Source organism: Notolepis coatsorum (assembly GCF_963971535.1).
Source record: "Notolepis coatsorum genome assembly, chromosome: 1".
Taxonomy (NCBI): domain Eukaryota; kingdom Metazoa; phylum Chordata; class Actinopteri; order Aulopiformes; family Paralepididae; genus Notolepis; species Notolepis coatsorum.
The window spans coordinates 206225112-206244958 of record NC_140165.1 but is presented as its reverse complement, the minus strand read 5'-3'; the positions used below and the strand labels follow the sequence as shown (position 1 = coordinate 206244958).

The 19847-nt window shown below is 42.5% G+C and overlaps 2 protein-coding genes across 3 annotated transcripts in view; one reads left to right on the top strand and one right to left on the bottom strand.

The window, feature by feature from the left end:
* LOC311226821 (TRPM8 channel-associated factor homolog) overlaps positions 1 to 8509 on the bottom strand; it is a 32449-nt gene extending 23940 nt beyond the window's left edge. The window contains exons 1-4 of the mRNA XM_084312231.1: positions 8308 to 8509; positions 6594 to 7403; positions 4793 to 5009; positions 1777 to 2074 (exon numbers count right to left, since the gene is read on the bottom strand). Coding sequence (XP_084168357.1) covers positions 1777 to 2074; positions 4793 to 5009; positions 6594 to 7240 — 1162 coding nt within the window. The 5' untranslated portion in view covers positions 7241 to 7403; positions 8308 to 8509. The remainder of the gene's footprint in view (positions 1 to 1776; positions 2075 to 4792; positions 5010 to 6593; positions 7404 to 8307) is intronic.
* An 86-nt stretch (positions 8510 to 8595) lies between these two features.
* The window catches only part of pnkp (polynucleotide kinase 3'-phosphatase), a 28988-nt gene continuing 17736 nt past the window's right edge, over positions 8596 to 19847 (top strand). The window contains exons 1-7 of one of the 2 annotated variants that reach the window (XM_084316598.1): positions 8596 to 8634; positions 8838 to 8966; positions 9095 to 9141; positions 14294 to 14572; positions 14838 to 15149; positions 19259 to 19338; positions 19475 to 19532. In XM_084316598.1, the coding sequence (XP_084172724.1) occupies positions 8843 to 8966; positions 9095 to 9141; positions 14294 to 14572; positions 14838 to 15149; positions 19259 to 19338; positions 19475 to 19532 (900 nt within the window). In that variant the 5' untranslated portion in view covers positions 8596 to 8634; positions 8838 to 8842. Of the gene's footprint in view, positions 8635 to 8701; positions 8967 to 9094; positions 9142 to 14293; positions 14573 to 14837; positions 15150 to 19258; positions 19339 to 19474; positions 19533 to 19847 lie in introns of those variants that run through there. The other variant, XM_084316599.1, reaches the window with a different exon arrangement.

Sequence of the window (19847 nt, the reverse complement as noted above, 5' to 3'; positions counted from 1 at the left end):
CGTGGCTAACGCTAATGGCACGCATACCAGAGGCTAACTGTCTAAGAAAACAGGCACAGAGGCACTGAAAGAGGATTTCACCATCTAATGAACACACTAGACTAGACAAATAACAAGATGTATCCATCAGTGGACCAATTGCATGCTTTTGCAGAGGACAAGAAGCCTTCAGTCGACTCCTTCAGACATTAACACATTCGGGACGGGCCACGGATAAATCCGTGTTTCGAATCCACTGGTTGAGGACCAACCACGGACATGTCCGTGGCAAGGTTGTTTCGGCTTTTATTCCATTGTAATAACCTACTCGATGCCATAGAGCGGCACTGCAGATCTACCCTCCTCTTCGAATTCTGGAAAGTGCATTACCGGCCAGATCCTCTTAGGGGCGCTGTCCCGATAATGCAATGTGCCCTGTGGCAGAACGGTGCATTATTTTTTTTGACTTTCAATGTAGTTTCCAGTAGCTGGATTCTGGATGTGCAGCATAGTAGCTTGGAATACCTTTTGCGACGCCGAATTCACTATGCAGTAAAGTAATATATCATCAGCCAATGGACATATCGATCTACCAGATGGCGATCGATAACTGAGAAATGCTCTGGGGGATCCAACCGGCCCACGGTAAGATCTTTTTCACGTACATTACATGCTGATCAGGGCTTGTTATGATAGCCATCCACCCGATCAGCGTATGTGGCTACTGAGGCTAACGCGGTTATTGGTAATCAATAATCAGAAACGACGTCCCCCGCCCGTCCCCCCCCCTTTCATGCATTCATGGTGGACCATCATACCGATCATATGCAGTTTGAGTTTTAACTGTAGCTTCTGTATAGCCGAAATGCCATTGGATTTAACGTTAGTAGCTTAGCGCCCTGTATCTCGCCTTCCAGGAAATATACTAGTCCAAATCCCTTATAACGCTTATATTCAAGACGCTATAAAATGAGAACGTATTGATGAATTTTTTTTTTCTTTCTAAGCCATTTTGAAGGGACGGTTTATGGTGTCAATTGACAATGAGAATGGACAGATAGCAATACTATAAAGTATAGATTTAGCTCTACAAACAGCCCCACGGACTATGCAAGTCTATTATGAAATGCTGGCCGTTTAGAGTGATTTTAGACGGATCCAAGTAGCCGCAAAAGTGTTAAGCACCCCCCGCAGCCCAAATGGAATAAAGAAAAAAAAGAAATTAAATAAAAGAATATTATACCTTTTTTTATTTTTATTTTTTTAGTCGACTAATAGTCGACTAACAGCCAATTTTGGCCAATCATAGTCGACTATCCAAATCCTTAGTCGGGGACAGCCCTAGTTTGAACGTTTGCATGTTTCAACCATACATTTCCATTTATAAAAAGATATATATATATATTTAATACATTTTTTTATACCTCCTATAATAGTGGGGGTCGCGGCTCTCTGACACCATTATTTCGGCGGTCGCGGCCTGAAAACTTTGGGAACCCCTGGTCTACACCATCCCCAGACCGACAGTAGGGCAGCGCACTTTCATCCTCAGAATAATACGTATGCCTCAAACATCTTTTATTTCTCACATAGCACAGTCTATGCAGTGGTATTGTATATATCAAGTTATATCTAAAGTTGTTGGTTACACCTGTGGCATGTCATAGCCAGATGCAATATCATATCAGTGCACATGTCAATAGGTGGTCAGGAGTGTCTGATCAATTACTTGCAAAATGGTTCAGTTGGTTGTGGGCCATGTCTGATTTGGTACAGTGTATGGTACCCGGGTCATACCTGGGTACTCGGTCAGTGGGTTGTGTCCATGGTGGGTCTGTGCCCAGTGCCAGGCGTGCCCTCCCAATATGAGGCCTCCTCCTTCGGCCACAAAGTCCTGGATCTCTTCCTTATGCGCGTCACCGTATGATGTACAGACATATACACTCAAGTCCGTTCTGAAGTCTGTCTTCTCGCACTTCAGCCCCGACTTGCTGAACATGGTGTGGGCACCGCCTAGCTTTGGGAAAACACCGATGACCCCCTTACGTCCGTCGTCCAACCAGTGAATGGCATTGCACCAAAATGTCTCCAGCTCCTGGAGAGAACGATAGTATTAAAAGGAGGATTTTGCAGATTTTCAACCATATCATAGTATCATAGTATGACATGATGATACACTTTTATGCATGTCAGTACCCTCTCTGAGATATGCTCTATTCACCATCCCAAACCCTATATGTCATGGGGCTATTCCATGCCCTAAAAGTAGGATGCACATTGGCCATACACACACCACTCTTCTATTTACATCTTACCGGCATATATTTGTGGTGTATGGTTAATGGGTTATCGGAGTTGTAATTATTACCCCTAACATGTGGTCATGCTAGCCAAACATTTAGCTTAGGCCTTTGTCATTTCTTACATGTATGCTGGTAAAGCCCATGCAGATACATAAAAGACAAACACATTCTGTTGAATAATAAAATGTTATGTGTATTTGAATTGTTTAGCAAATACCCTGTGTTATGTCTGTGCACACAGTTGGTTCCTTGTATAATCTCTGGCTGCCCAAACAGAACTGGGAGAGGCCAAGACCTTTTCTAGAGGGGAGATCCGGAAGGTACCAAGTATGGCCAAGAGTGCCCTAAACACTATTTAGTGTTTTTTAATGATAGGTTGGTTGGGCTGGGCGATAAAACGATAACGATAACTATCGCGATAAATTATTTCCTCGAAATAAACACGATACGTGGTCGCAAAGTTTCGATATATCGATTTTCCAAGCTTGGATATCAGCACACGCACTAACAACCAATCAGTGAAGGAGATGGCGACAGCGAAGGAGACCCGCAATGCATCTCTGGGTAGGAAACAAGGCTGGCTAGGATCATTAGCTTGCATGCCGTTATTTTATAGTTTTATAGTGCGGAGTGGGTGTGGCGTGAATTTTGATGGTAACGGTTAGAGTAGTGTGGGGTATGCGGTGGACGTCGTTGCAATGTATTGGGGCGGAACGGAGTATTTTAGGGTGATAGTTAGTACATTGTTGTGGGATTGTCGTGGGATACATAGGCTGAGCAGCAGCACCAACGACTGAGGTGTCTGGTTTCCCTCCCTCTGAGGCAATTTGCATTTTTCACCAGGAAAAGGCCATTTGTTTTTTGTAGGGTTTTGGTTTCATTTAAGGCAACGTTTGTAACTAAATTCAAGGATATACATTTTGACAAGACAAAACTATACACAGAGGCATGATGTAACAAAGAAATAATACAAAAAAACTTTTAAAAACTAGGCTTTACAAAAATAAATGTCATTGAGTCACTGTTACTCAGTCCATGTAGTGTTTCAATATAGTGTGATTTTAATTAGGGTTTCAAACACAAGTGCAAAAAATCCTATTGTTTTCATGTGAATTAGAAAATTCCTGTGAGATGGTAAATGGTAGCAACATGAACGTTGTTGGAAGTTGTGTGTAAATGCTTTCCAACAAATATGACCCCAATTGGCCTAAAGGGGGCGCTATAATTAAAAGGTCAACCCGTTGTACTTTGAAAGGTCAAAACTCCTACACTGCGAGTCCGATTTACACAAAACTTGATACAGACATCCATCTCTATGCCCTCTACAAATTTGCCTCAATGACCCATAAAGTCTGCCATATTGGATTTTATGTAAAACACATTTTTGACATCTCCTAAACCTTAGGTCCGATTACTACCAAATCTGCTGTGGATCCTTATTGGATGAAGCTTCAATGTCATTCTTATCAAAACAAACTATGTGACTATGGCCCATGATGCATCATCAGGTGTACAGTAAGATTGTGTGGTGAATAGAGATACTGAGAGTACTGACTAGCATGCAAGTGTACACGAGATACAAGTTGAAAATTGCAGATATACAATACAACTTGTAGCAAGTGATCAAATAGAGGCCTTGTATGGAATGTTTGTGTAGTTCTCTTTCTTCCAGTATGGCTGCCTGTAACCATTGGTAACCACTTTGCCTAATATTTGTGCAGTGGAAGAGTAGGTAAAACACTGGAAAAGCATGATATTAATATTCTACTGCACATAGCAACCATAGTCTCTTCCATTGCCATGTACAAAACAATGTACTATGTTACAGGCAGCCATAGAGGAAGAAAGATAACTTCACAAACAGTCTGTGCACAACCTCTATTACCCTGCTGAGACTGATGCTCCCTTCAAATGGAGTTTATGGTCTCAACATGGGAAGTCGAATACATGATATGCTTGGCGTGAATGGGACATGGGAAGTTGTGAGGACACTGTTGCTAGGCAACTGGGCAAAGTGTCTTGAAGCCACCAAGGCTAAGGATTTAGCTAACTAAATGCAAAGTAATAATGGCAGATGAAAAACACAAGGGAATATCAATATTATCTTCAGATATATTATTAACTTACTAAGAAAGACTAAATTTACAATAATTTAGCTCCACCATTTTTATAAATGTCATCACCATGTCACAACTTGTTCTGAAATATTTCCACTTATGACATCATGAATACCACAACAGTGGGTCGTTCATATGGATTATTTCTGTTAACACGGTAAACATGACTGCATTACAAGGCACCAAGACTCTATCTGGATCAACTTTTCTCTGACCTTGACCATTTCAGTGGAATGTATGATGTGTTGCTCGGCAACAGCCGAAATCACAGTTGATTACCTGTTCGTTTACTGACAGGAAATCAACTGTAGTCAGTTCTAGAACACTGGTTTGCGTTTGTTCCAGTTGTCAAGTTGAAACCGGCTATACTGTTTTAAGTTATTCACACCACACCTTTTTTCCCAGGTAGCCCTCATGTGAGATCACGATGACTCTGCCCTGTCCATAGTAGGCCCCTGCCAGGAAGGCCTGTCCATTTGGAGCGGTACCGATGGGGAAGGCCAGTGGGCCATGGACCAGAATCTCTGAAGGCACCGAGTTGCCACTGATATCAAATTCTGACACACCCTGGAGAAGGAACTCCAAGTCATCATTGAAATCCTTTCCGATTCTAGATGGAGAGATGGGGGAGGGAAAGATAGAGAGATGGGTCAATATATCGCTGTATGGCGCCTTATGGTGTCCTGGACATTACTATGAAAGGGCTTGTTATATTTGGCTACATTTTTATATTCATAAAAAAGCATTACTGTTACTTGTAGCTCTTGCTTACTTAGCTCTTTTAATTTTTTCTAGTTGTTTTTCTTTCAGTTGTATACAAGAGGATGCATGCTATTTTGATATGTCCTAATGGACTGCTCATTCAATTTCAATGAATAACAGCCCGACTGCTAACCAAAACCAAAAAGAGAGAGGACATTAGTCCAGTCTTAGCTACTGTACTTTACACTGGCTTCCTGTAACGTTTATAATTTACTTCAAGGTCCTTCTCCTTACATACAAAGCCCTAAATGGACAGGGACCTTGCTACATTGCCAACACTAAATTACATGCCAGCAAGAACGCTGCGATAATCAACTGCTGGGCTATTAGAGGCTCCGAGAAACAGTCAAAAGAAGATCGGTGATGCTGCCTTTGTCAACTACGCCGCAAAACTATGGAACAAACTACGCAAAAACATCAGGGAGGCCAATATCTTCAAAAAACAGCTTAAAACATCTCTTTGCTCAAGTATTTAAATGAGATATTAGGAAGGCCAACTCTTCAAATGTTAAGAGACAAATTATCAGTATTTGGCTGCACTATTTTTATTCTGCCTATTTGTATGCACTTCCTGTCAAATTCATGTGTCGGACGGTTCTATGCTAATTTGATTTGAAGGGTTTGAAGGGTCAAAGTCGGTATCAAACAGGAAGAATGACTGTCAGGTTTTGAACTGTGTGGGTATCAAACAGTGAAGACAGACTGTCAGGTTTTAAGCTGTGTATCAAACAGGAGGAAAGACTGTCAGGTTTTAGACTGTTTTGAATTATTCAGAACTGCACTATTGCATTATTTAATTTGACTAACTATTGTATTGCACTGCACCATTGCACTATTTTACTCTGTCTACTCCATTTTTCTCGTTTTGATTTGATTTATTGACAAAAACATATAACAAAATTGACAGATCAACATGTGTATGTATGTGCATCGTCAGGGATAGAACAAAAAGTGAAAGACTTCTTTCCATCGTTGTCCCTGTTGTTTCCAAGTTCAAGTGGCACATTGGCGTCTGTTTGAAGTGCATTGAGCATTCTTAGTGAATAGCCTAAAGTGCATTAATAGTAGTAAAAAAATGCATTAAGAGCATTAATCATGGTTCATTGTTGCATTAAAAGCAATAATAATTTTTCAACAATAAAGTGCATAGAGACAATAACCATGGTTCAACAGAGGTTCAGCACATAATACAGTCGCACAAACATTACAGTGGCAGGTTACTAAATAGCCGCTCCCTTATCCTGGATTTGAACAGTTTTGTTACTGTCTATTTTAAAATTGATCAAACCGTAAAACAAAGAGGCCTATTGGGATGTTAGATCCTAATGTGAAGAACACTATGAAAGGTGCTATGCAAATAAAGTTTATTATTATTATCGTATTGTGTCATCCTCACATTAACCTCATAGTAAATACCCCTGTGTGCACTCACGCTACAGCCAGCCAGGAAGATGGGATCTGAGGGAAGACGGGCAGATACTCCACCTCTGCGGGGTGCTCTGAGAAGTAGATCCCTGCCACACTGGACACCTTATTCCCTGGGAAGCCCAGGAGTGCATTCTCCTTAGGGTGCTGCTCAGCCCAGCTCCATGCCTGGCCAGCTATCAACAAGCCTCCTCCAGCCTTCAGATACTCCACAAGGCCCTTAGCATGCGCACCAACGCTATATGCATCGGTCACGTACACTCCGACCCCCAGCTTCTCATGGAAGCCCCCCACCTCTTTGGCTTGAAAGCTGGATCTGCTAAGGTTCTGAGCTACTGTCCTGGAGTTCTGGTGAACCCCCACTAGGAGGTTGTCTGATCCAGACCCTCTCAGCCAGGTGAGGGCATTCTCTACCAGGGCAGGGAAGGCAGTCAGATACCCCTCGTGGCCAAGGGCCACTATCCTCCCATGGCCATACAGGGAGGCTGCCATCAGAATCTGGCCACGGGTGTTCATGCCTAGAGGAAAGGCATGATCCCCAATCAGGACCAAGTCGCTGGGGACACAGGGGCCCCGCAGATCCAGCTCTCTCAGGCCTCTCATCAAGGAAATGTAGGCCTCCTCATGGTAGGATGGTGCAGGATTGGCAGACATGATGATGAAGTGAGGCTCTGCAAGTTGGGTAGTGAGGGTGGAGGCAGGATGGAAGAGGAAAGTAAAATGCAGGTATGTGGGAATGGGTGTTATGGTGGAGTCAAACTCTCGCTTTAGGGAGGAGTAAAGTTTAGAAGTTTGAAGTTCCTGTTTGAAGGCTTGTCTGTCAGAGAGAGAGAGAGAGCGAGAGAGAGAGAGAGAGAGAGAGGAGAGAGAATTAGCTAGATAATGTCTGTAAGAATGACAGAGCATTTTAGGTGAAAAACAAAAACAGAAGAACATTGGACAGGGCCGGAGGGAGTCACCATTCTGTCATCTGTCAACAGTATCTGTGTGTGAATGGTTTACTGTGTATTCATAATGGGTGGAGACTGGAAAGGTGCAGATGCAGAAACCATGTTATGACAACATGTTTAAGTCCTACTGGTTGGTCATGGTCAATATTTGTGGAAGGCGTCACACTAACTTAGCTGAGATAATAAAATAATTGGCAATTTGACGATGACAGTTCATGATTCATTAGAATTATAAAGTACTTTAAGGATACTGTTAAAAGATTAAACAATAAAAGTAAGTTACAGTAAGCTAAGTAAGCAAAGCAAACAAAGTAAGCTACACTTGAAACGAATGGGTCTGTTCGCAGGAAACCTTGCAATATTATTCCAAGTTATGGCCTGACAAACCTGCTCGTCTTGTTAACTTACAATGATCAATAACAGTGACTTGTCAAATGGCTTAGTTGACACAATCACCCAGCCTAGCATAAAACAGGAGGAATTGGATAAAATACAGCTTCCTACCTGCTGTTTTGATTGATTGATTGAAAAGTTTATTAACAGATTGCAGAATGGGTACAGTACAGTACAGTACAGCTCAATACATACAATTGTTAAGAGGATGCAGACCTGAGAAAGACTTTCGTCTTGTTTCCATCAGGGTCCCCCATTTTCAATTCATCATAGTCATTGTCAATGCCAATAATACAGTTCGTCAAAAACACACTATTCAAGCAGTAGCTCACAGACAGAACAGGAGAGAATAGGCTTTCATCCATAAACGTCACTTACCAGTTTTCCATGGGATGTGTGTTGTCAACGGTACCTGGGTGGAGTTCAAGGAAGTTGTGACTCATACACACACCCATGTCCATCCGTGCAAAACAGACCCATTGCATTAAGTAAAATGCCGAAAAAGAAAACGTAAACGGCAATAAAAGAAAAAATGTATCAGTGGAGAGATGCACTTGTGTCCTGTAACAGCTGTCCCTGTAATGGGCGGAACCACAATGTGGATCACGCTGCTTCCAGCCGAAAGTGTTTTTCTGTTGGACCCATGTGTCACAGCAAAACCAGTCCGCTTACTCTCCCTCCCCTTTCTATGTGCCATTATTCAAAGTAAGTAGCTGCACATTTGAGAAATAGGTTGTTTCTTTACGTTGATTTAGTGGACAATGTGCGCGACTACTACTACGGCACTATGATAACTAGCATGTTTTTGTGTGTGTTATGCATCGTTTTATTTACACAAACCACTCAACAAAGTAGTCACGTTATGAATGTGTTGTTTGTAGTAGCCCTAAGTTGCTCTCTCTCTCCAGGCTAGATGTCCTGCTGCACACTAGTCAGTCCATCGGGGCTCCGCGTCCCCCTGGCCAACGGACGAGCTGTGATTCTTGGCCGGGGTCCGGAGACAGGCGTCGCTGACAAGAAGTGTTCTAGACACCAGGGTGAGAACAGAACCATACACACATGCTTATACTAGTCTACTATACTATTATGCCACGTGTGCGCGCGCTTGGGTATGGGTATTCAATACATTAATAATACAACACAAAATTCCTCATATTTCCTTCAGTGAAGGTTGTGGCTTGCTATGCTGATCAGGACGTGTTTGTTACTCAGGTAAGAAGTTGTCATACTCCTCCTCCTCCTACTTCTCCTCATCTTCTTTGAGCATTATAATGATTTGCCCAGTGCAGTGTGGATAACCTGCACAACTCTGTTGAAATTATCTTCTTACATGAGATTAGAGTCAATGTATTGTCATTCCCGAAGTTTGATTGATTGATTGAAAACTTTATTAACAGATTGCAGAATGGGTACAATACAGTACAGCTCAATACACACAATTGTTAAGGGGATGCAGACCAGAGAAATACTTTCGTCTTGTTTACATCAGGGTCCCCCATGAGTTGACATCTAACCAGAGTACAAAGTAGCAGTGAAGTGCATTGCAGTATATGGTATAGCATGTGTATATGATAAAGCTATGGAATAAATATGCTAATGCATGTACAGTAATATTATAGTGGTACGAGTATGAATACACTATGATGATAAATCACTCTAGTAGCCAGTGGTTTAAATAATATGAGTAGGTTTAGCTATATACAGATATAGATATATGTGTATACAGTAGGGCTGGACGAAACGCGACATGAAATTATGCCTGCGATTTGGGATACGTTATACAGCAAGTCTGATTCAAGGTTTTCTTGTGTGCCAGTCATGCTCACCAATCAGAAGTGCTGTGCTATACGTGTACCAGCTAGGCTGGTAAAGCTATGCCTCCTAAAGTGTGCAAACGGAAGTACAGGAAGTACCGGCTACAGGCTTTCCGGTTTCGACAAAACAATTATAGAAACGTGTGAAGTGCACAATATTTCCTCGTTTAAGCCACTGCAACGGCTTTGCCTGAAGAATTTACTACATGACCGGGACGTTCTAGCTTGTTTGCCGACAGGATTCGGGAAAAGTTTGGTCCGTTCGGAGGCAGCTTCCAGGGGAAGTACAGTACATACATACACCGGAAATTCACACTTTCGATCGTAGTGCTTCACCAGTCTTTATCTCACGGAGGAGATGAAACTGGGAACGAGGTTATGTACCAGCCATTGCGCACCAATCAGAAGTATCTCAAGGTAGCCACGTATACGCCCAACAACAACAGCATGTGAAACGCCCGTGTGTGTGAAGACGTTACAGCAGGGCTCCAGGGTGCGCCTATGTGGAGGTGTAGTGGTTACGTCATTGTTGTTTCCCGCGCGGTCCACCTCACTTGAAATTGCATTGTATTTCCAATGGACACATTTCTAAATCGTCTCGTTTTAATAAAGCATGAACATTGGCATGGTGTACCTTTCTGTGTGTATTCATCCACAATCTATAGCTCAACATTAAACAATTCGCAATTAATCGTAGTAGCAAAATAACAATGTTTTCGATCACTGATGAACGAAGGTTATCCTATAACCCTAGTTATATGAATTGTGGCGAGCGCTCTGCTCTATTGGAACTGTCCCTTTAATCATATGCTATCATGAAAACTTTCAACCACATGTACGCTCCTCACCTGCCTGGCCACGCCCACGCCGACATCCGCTCATACATAAGCGGGGCCATGGCCATACTACCAGCTCCTTCCCCAGTTTTTCACCGCCGAAACGGAAGACCCTGGGGTCCTCAGTGAGTCAGAGCAGAGCGCTCGCCATAATTCATATAACTAGGGTTATATGATAACCTTTGTTATATTTCATTTATGGCTTTGCGCTCTGCTCTATTGGAACACAAGAGTGGAGTAGAGCGGAAAGCTCGACAGATGTACCCGCTGAGGCCCTCTACAGCCATCAGAATACCGGGGAGGATCCGGGCCCCCCGGCCCCCCCTAGTGAGGGACGGGAGGGAGACCGGATCCGACTGTGCGAAGAGGGTTTAGCACCTCAAACGCACATGGTGAGCAGACCGTGGCACTTACCTTTGTATAGAAGGGCCCGTGACTACTCAGACGCGCATCCCGCACGCCACCAGGGAACGGATGTGAAGCAAAAAAAACCTGTTACAGCCCCCAACATCGCACGGTCGGGGTAAAAAAGCCCCAACCCAGTGACAAGGTCGTAGCAGCGGGGCGTGGAGGAGGTCCCAGCCCCAGGCCACATCCCGGTGGCTAGGACCCCCTGAAAAAAGGGGCCCGATGAGGTCAACGAGGCCGCGGCATCGAGACCCCACCAGACGGTCACTGGTGACACCACCCCCCCCAAATCGCCAGCGTATCGGACAGGGCCTAAAATAGGTGAAGGCCCTTCTCCTCCTGGCACGCTGCTCCGAAGCGCTCCCAAGGAGGCTTTCCCCCCACAATGTCGTGGGGCCAACTGGCGGGCGGGGGAGACAACCCTCAAAGGAGGTTGATCCCTCAATCCAGGTCGACAGGTCTCAAGAGCAGAACTCGACCTGCGCCCATAGCACTGCGGACTAGACAGGCGCCTAAGGGGCTTACTGCAAGAACAGTATCCCGGCGGAAAGGGTGTTCGGTATGCCGCGCACCATGTCACAATCTCATGGGGCAACGAACCTCGCGGAGTCGGAGTTAGCCAACTCCGCCAGCGAACAGATTCCACCACGAACCCTGACCCAGCCAATTTATTAATCCCGCGGGGTCGAGGTTCAGAGAAGAGTTTGACACCATTGGCAGACGTCATGAAAGATGCGGGGGCATACTCTCGGGCAGCCGGGGTCAGACCCGGGCTCAACCAGAGAGTCGACTCTGCTACCAACACACCGGGGAGACAAACTAATTTTGTGCAAAAATGGAAAGCTTGCCAATGTTCATGAGCTAGAATTATTACAATAGCCGATAATACATTTTCCCTAAACTAAAGTGACGTCAGACTACACCTCCCTATTCGATTGCATTTTTGTGACCCCAAATAAGTCCCTCCTTTTTTTCTTTCTCTGCGCTGTTTCTATGTGCAGTTACAACTATGCGAGTCCAATACGTCAAGCTTTGCAAGACCAGATGACGTCAGAGGGGTTTGATAGTATTTACTGAGGATGGCCAGATAATGTTGATATTTATACATAAAATAATATAATAAATGTATACATGATCATGCAACATAAATAAATTGTCGTAGGAACGGTTTGGGAGAGGGAGGTAGGGAGGGGTTTTAGGCTGTGTCTTGTAATAATAATGTTGACATTGAGAAGTTTAGACTTCAGAGAGAGAGAGTAAAGTACTAAAAAAAGGTACCATTGGGTACCGGTATCGATTCCCATGTAAAAAGACAAAAGGCTCCGTATCCCGAGCAGACCCACCGCGTAGGCCAGACGCAAGCCGCATTTTACAATAAAGCTCCATTGGGCTGCTTTAAAGGGGAACTATTTTACTATTTCTTTCACTATTTGGGCACTTTTACACAATTCCTGTGAGTCTATGGAACACCTCTGTAATTTCTTTTTTTTTAATTCATTGTTTTGTATTTCTAATCAAGTCCTCAAAAACAGCATTTTTCTACCTCAAGATCTCGAGCCGTTTTGAGCCTGGGCTCCAACCACTGTGTGCAGCTCATCATGTACCTGATGCCACACAGCCACATTATCATGCAGTGGTGTCTCTCTGACATCACAAATCATCACATTTTCAAATGACTCAGTTCAGTGAGGGTGAATATTGTGAGAGGAGAATTGGAAGAATGCGCCAATATGAGAATTAGAGACATGGATCATATTAATATAAGTTCACATAGCTAGGAAACAATGCTAAACACTCAAAAAGGCCATTTATAAGATAGTTCCCCTTTAAAAAAAAATATATATATATTCGCACATTTAATCGCAACCGCAATATCTGTCAGAAAAATCGCAATTAGATGTTTTCCCCAAATCGTGCAGCCCTGAGTTTTCCTGAGTCTCGCGACTGCCGCGGCTCGGCCACCTCTTCGATGTTGATTGGTCGGTCTAAAAAAGTGACCTTGATGAGCGGCGCTCCTCTCCAAAAGTTGAACTAGTTTCAACTTTAGGCGCTGGGAGCGTTCCGCCCAAAAACGCTGCCGCCGAGAGCGCTAAAACGCGAGGCGCGGCGCTGGGAAAAGGAGCGCGCCTGTCGCGTCTGTAGCATAGAAATGAATGACAGAAAGGAGCTGACCACTCATAAAACGTCCCCGGTCGACACAGGCCCTTAGGCTATATGAATAAACTATGGGTTGGATATAGGTAGTATAATTAAGGTAGGCATGAGTACAGTGTAAGACAGATGTCGGTAGATAAGTATGGAGTATAGAGCAAAGAGGCTGGATATAGGAAGAGGGAAGACGGGTTGAATAATGGGAGGCGATGTCCTCACTGAAAACAATGCACGTCATTAGCGAAACTGACTTGTGCAATAGCAGTTAACTGCTTATATATCAGGAATGTCTATTTCAATATTGTAAATCAAATATTTGTCAAAACTAGCCAAATCATTAGCCTAGTTTACCCTAGTTTTTTTGTAAATTGTCAAAAAAAAAGTGAAGGTTGGAGTTCAAGGTCTTAATCTCCACAACAGAGGGAATCACAAGCTTTAAGGAATGTTGGAGTTCATTCCAGGGGCTAGGGGCATCATAGCAAAATGCAGATGTACCCTTTTCCGAGCAAAGTCACCTTTTATCCCAAATGATGGCACTTACAGTGTCATTAGATCACGCCTAGGGAGGTCTAACGACCCTCCGCTGCGCATCGGGCCTAACAACCACCCCTAGGTGTGATCTAATGAGTATAACACACAACTTCAAGTGATTTAATGCTTTTATACAATGGCCGAATTCACACAACACACTCCGTCGCATGATGTAATGCTTAAATACACAACAGTATCATCTGCATACAGATGGGCTTGACAGCCATTCAGTGAAGACACAATATCATTAATATAAATAGTGATTTACAATTGTATTTACTAATTAGTTACTACAATACACCCTATACACAAGAGTCTAGACAACAGATCTTGGATCCGCAGATCTTGGATCGATCAAAAGGGCCCTCCTAGTATCAGGGCTGGGTAATTTACTTTTGTAGATGGCAGACATAGCATTTTGATAATGTTGTCTTGGAATGGAAGTGGCTGTTCTGTCGATTCAAATGGTTCCATCTCTGAATATGTATTGCCTAGAGAGACTCACCCTCCTTATCTACTAGCTTGTAAACTCTGCTGTAATTATAATTGCCCCATTACGACGAGTAGATTGCAGTAGCTGTAGTCCAATGTCCAACTGAATCTTTTCTCTCTCTTTCTCCATAGCTGGGTCCCAACCCCAGTTCCCTGGGCAGTGATAGGCTGAGCAGGGGCCAGTCTGGTAAACTCACCCACGGAGGTACACTGTACTTGGTCAATGAAAGCCACCCATTTAAATTGCACTATTCCCTCGGCTCCAATGGAGCAGCATCCAGCACAGTTCACAGAGGACTGAAAGCCACTGATAAGACAAAAGGAGGGAGGAACGGGAAGGAAAGGGAACCACAGTCAAGTCCCGGACCCAAGCGCAATATTAAAGATTTCTTTCCTGCTTCTTCCATGAAGGTAAGGAACCTGTTTAGGTGTTGACTGAATGAGCCTAAATGACAATGAGGAATAGGCTGTTGTAAACACTGAGTGAATGAGAATATGAAAAATAGCCTGTTGCTATTCTTTTACTATCGCATGTACTGACATTACCTCAAAGTTGATTCACAATGTTAGAAAATATTAAATGAGCCTGATTTATACCATATAGATACTTTATTTTCCCCAAGGGTATTAATAAAGTAACACATCACTTGATATTATGGAATGTATTTATGCACAGCCGTCCAAAAGATCACATAGTCCAGAGGCCAGCAGCCATGAGGTGAAGCGCCAGAGGAGAGACGAGAAGGGTTCGGGTGGAGGAATGAAGGAAGAAGAGAATGAAGAGGAGACACTGGCAGAGGAAAAGCTGAGGCAGCTGCAGGAGATGGCAGAGAGAGCTACATCAGGGCACAGCAGCAGCAGCATCACCACCAAGCAGCCATCCTCATCTACAACTTCATCATCCTCATCTGCCTGTACAAAGAGCAACTGGCAGCAGATAGGAAACCTACTTCTCTACACTGCTGTTGGCGTGAAGGGCAGCGATAAGGTGATAACTCTGAACTAGAACACTGAGATCTGCTAGGTGGAACAATTAGATCCAGACCTATGTTAGGTGGAACAATAAGTAAGTTTCAGATTGATATTAGGTGGAACAATACGATCCAGGTTGATCTTGGGTGGACCATTAAGATCCAAATTAATGTTAGTGGAACAGTAAGATCCAGATTCAGTTTGGTGGGTTGGGAACCAAGAACATCCCCACTGAGATTTCCTTTCAACTTTTTAATGACAAATAGTGTGTTGGAACATAGATATCTATAGAACACTAGATAGCTTAAGGCGGAGTCACCAGCGTCACTGAACCGCCGCCATCTTGCTCCAGTTAGCCTTGAGTGAGAGTGAGTGAGCTGCACAGACAAAAATACTCATAAATCGCTGAAATATTGACGGATTTACAAACGGGTTGGTTTTCTATAAACATCAAAGATGTAGTTATGATACTGCATACTTATAAAAAACAAAAATTGAAAGATGTTTTTTTTTACAAACTTGAATCATAGCCACGTTAATAATGCTTGTAATAAACCAAACCGTTTGTAAATCCGTCAATATTTCAGCGAGTTATGAGTATTTTTGTCTGTGCAGCTCACTCACTCTCACTCAAGGCTAACTGGAGCAAGATGGCGGCGGTTCAGTGACGTCGCTCTCCATTGGCCGGCAGCGCGGGCAAGCTATCTAGTGTTCTATATATATCTATGTGTTTGAATCTGACTCAGAATGATCGACCTTCTACAAAAGCACATAATGAAACTACAGTACATGAACTCTAAGGCAGGGGTTCCCAAAGTTTTCAGGCCGCGACCCCCGAAATAACGGTGTCAGAGAGCCGCGACCCCCACTATTATAGGAGGTAAAACTTTTTTTCTTTACAAAAAAATATATATATATATATATATATATATATATATATATATATATAAAAGGAAATGTATGGTTGAAACATGCAAACTGTTGTGAAGGATCAGATTAAACCGAATATGTATATTTATTTATATATATATATTTAATTGTATTTGTATATCGTTTGATATCCCCTGTATATTCCTTGTACAATATGCATTGAATATCCCCGTTTCTACTAAACAGCCCATAATAGTTTCATTCTACCATTGGACGAGAACCTGGCGCCAGGTTGCCATACCCCTAGGTCCAAGTTCAATCGTGCCGCCTAACATGTCGAGGCAACCCCCGGGTTCCGCGCAGTAATATGCCGGGCGAAATACGAATGGTACTATTTGTTCATAGCGCATATATATATGGCGCTCGTAAAGTAGAACTTTCTTTTAGTCCAGTTCTTTACCCTCCAACAGAGTGACAGACGCAAAAGCCTCCCCACGACGCACGTGCGGTGTAGTAGGGCCTACTTGGCCCAGAATAGGCATTGAGATATCGTGTAGATTAATAGTTGAATGGTCATAGTTTGGCACCATACCGTCGAGTTGGACGTATTCTATTAAGCTAATAATAGTCTATTTATGTATGGTGCATCGTTCGGTTCGAGTTCTACAGTTATCAGTACCCCCATCGTTCCTGACGTTATCTGGACGCTTATCCAGGCTGGTCAGACCCCTAGTGGTGATTGCATCCGAGGAGCTCCGGGTCAAGAGCGACTGGACCTGTATATTGGATTACTCTACCGACGACGGCGAGCCTTCCACGGCTCTTGGATTATGCTTTGTGTGCTTTGATTATTCCATGGATAAAGGCCAACACTGTCGAGTGTTGGAATTACCCCCCGGAGAGGACTCCAGGTGAGGCGGCGCTCTACACGTGAGGTCGCACCACGTCTCTCCGTTGTGGACCGGCAGATACCGTTCCACAGAGGGTCCAGTTGTATTCGTCTGCGGCCCGAGGTTCTGTGGGCACTGTGTCCAAGACTTTGGATTCTCCCAAGACACCGTCGGCCAGATGGGATACCGCCAGCGGCTTCTCTAACCCCCCCCCTCCTACTGTCTTACAACCAGCGGGACCCCCTCCCCCCCCTTAGTGTATCCAGCTATAATCATTTAAGTACTATCGCTATCGTTTCCTAAATATTCCAGGTTGTATACTTACTCCCTGCGCAACCAGAGATTGGACATTCAATGTTGATTTACCTACGAATACTCATTTGCCATAAAAGTGCATATCCAATATTTCAAATCATAAATGTAATTAAGTGAATGTTGTATACACCTTTTGCTGTATTAAATATTCGATTTGGTACATTTGTGTTGGTTCGTTTCATCAGGTGGGAAAGTGTTCATCATACTTATATCTTGTACTGGGTGGCCAGAAGTTAAAGTACATGAGGTAGTGGTATTAAATATCATATCTAACAATACAGTCAGGGAATTGTACCCCTCAGCTACACAAACGTTCAAACGCACACACACTAATAAACATTGGAGGCTTTTAACCAGGGCCGGACTGTGGAAATTATTCAGGCCAGGATATATAGTGCAAAATATAGCCACAGTCAGGCCACTTTTTAATTAAGTGGGGGGTCTGGGGGTCCCCCACCAGGACGTTTTTTGTTACAAAGACTTAATTTCCTGCATTCTGGTGCAGGCATTTTTTATTTGTACCCTTTAAATGCCAGTGTTTGTGATGGCATCACAAATTATTGTTAAAAAACAGGCTAGCATATGTATGATTAGCAATAACACTGATTTTGATGGATTTTCAGTTTTTTTGCAATGTCAGATTGAAAATAATTACTCACTCTTACCATAAGGGACTAAATTGTCCTCTTCAAAAACGCCATAAAATATGACTGTTGAAATAATTTACCACTTTTTCTTTCATAAATCTTTTATTCAACTTCAGCACTGATCATAACACCACATATCCAATTCATGTTTAATTCTAACCCTTTAAATGCCAGTGTGTGTGGTGGCATATATTTGCAATATATCAAATGTTTTCATTTTTCTGGGGGGGATTATTACAGGCTAGCATGTGTCAATGATTAGCAACAACACTGATTTTGATGGACTTTTAGTTTTTTGTAAGGGTCCCACCTCCACAAATCACATGCGGCTCCCTGTGTGTGTGTGTGTTAGGGCTGACCTTCAAAGTTTTTTTTGGCAATCGAAGCTTCGGGGCCCAGCTTCGATTTTAATTCGAAGCTTCGAGAAAAAAATAAAATAAAAAATGTTTACTTAAAAAAAGAAAAGAAATTACTTTTTTTTAATATATTTTTTTTAATTATTATTATTTATTTTTACATCTTATGTTGTGGGACTTGTACAGCACTTTGGTAAACGTTGTTGTTTTTAAATGTGCTCTATAAATAAAGTGGATTGGATTAATTAATTAAGCCCCTTTCGTGACTGTGATGCAGCCAATAAGGTTTCACTCGGCTGCGCTGCCTGGATGCAGTGGGGCTGCTCTCACAGCCAACGACATGACATTACATAATTATGTTGCAACCTTCGTCTATCAAGCAAACAATTATATAAATATTTATATGTAGTTGATAGAGACAAAGGCAGAATTTGACTTAATTAAGCACGTTTTATTAAGACATATTTTTATATGGGTCGGGACACTTTAAAAAAGCAGCACAATGAACACAAATCTCGTCGACATGTCTGCTGCACATGTCCTTGTTGTTTTCAACACAGATAATCTCCATGTGCTTGTTGTAGAGAGGTGGAGTCGAGGCGCCGCTTACTTTCGTTTCATTGGAAAGGAGGCGCAAGATTTTGGAGGCAAAAAAAATAAAACAAAACAATTTATTAAAAAAAATTTAACTTTTTTTTTCTTTTTACTTCGATTTTTTTTTTTATGTTCGAAGCTTCGAAGTATTTAAGACAGCCCTAGTGTGTGTGTGTGTGTGTAGGAATTGGAATTATTATTATTATTAATAATCTTTTTTTAATCATCTCGCGACCCCCACTTTGGGAACCATTGCTCTAAGGGACCTCAGAAAAGTCAAGATATTTCAACTGTGGTTCTTTTACAAACAACACAAGCAAAAACGCTGGACAACACACTTAAACACATTGTGGAAACTGCTTGGGGATACTAAAAGCTAATGCATAGGCATAATTCGAGACAATTATGGTGCAGGTTGTGTCTAATATCTAAACATCTCTCCCACTGTTCCAGATTGCTGGGTTTGATATAGATGGTTGCATCATCACCACCAAGTCTGGAAAAGTGTTTCCAACTGCACCAGATGACTGGAAGTATGTGATGTGCTGCGTAATTAGTTCAATAAGATTTCTTAAACTAATGTTGTTATGTACCATTTATTGGGTTCTCCCTTCCAAAAATCTGTGTTTTATGGTAATAACAGTAATGGTGTTTGTGTTTTCTTAACAGGATTCTGTTCCCTGAGATCCAGCCCAGGCTAGCTAGCTTGCTGAAGAAAGGCTACAAGGTAGGGGAGGAGGGAGAGCAGTGAACCTCATTTATCACGATTGCCACATCCGAGATACTTGTGTTCAGAAAACTGTACTCTCACTGTGTAGTTCATTAGCATATTTTAATGTTATGTTGTGTAATACATGTTTTCACATTATAAGCAAAGTATATTGTGCTGGCTTTTATAATCTTTTTATTATTTAATTCTTTGTGGAGGTATGGTTTTTGGTTCCTCCCAAAATTAACATGGTATTATACACAGCTGTGTACTATTAGCAACAAAAAAAAGCATTGCCAATTATTTTTATACAAATTGTATTGTATGTATAGA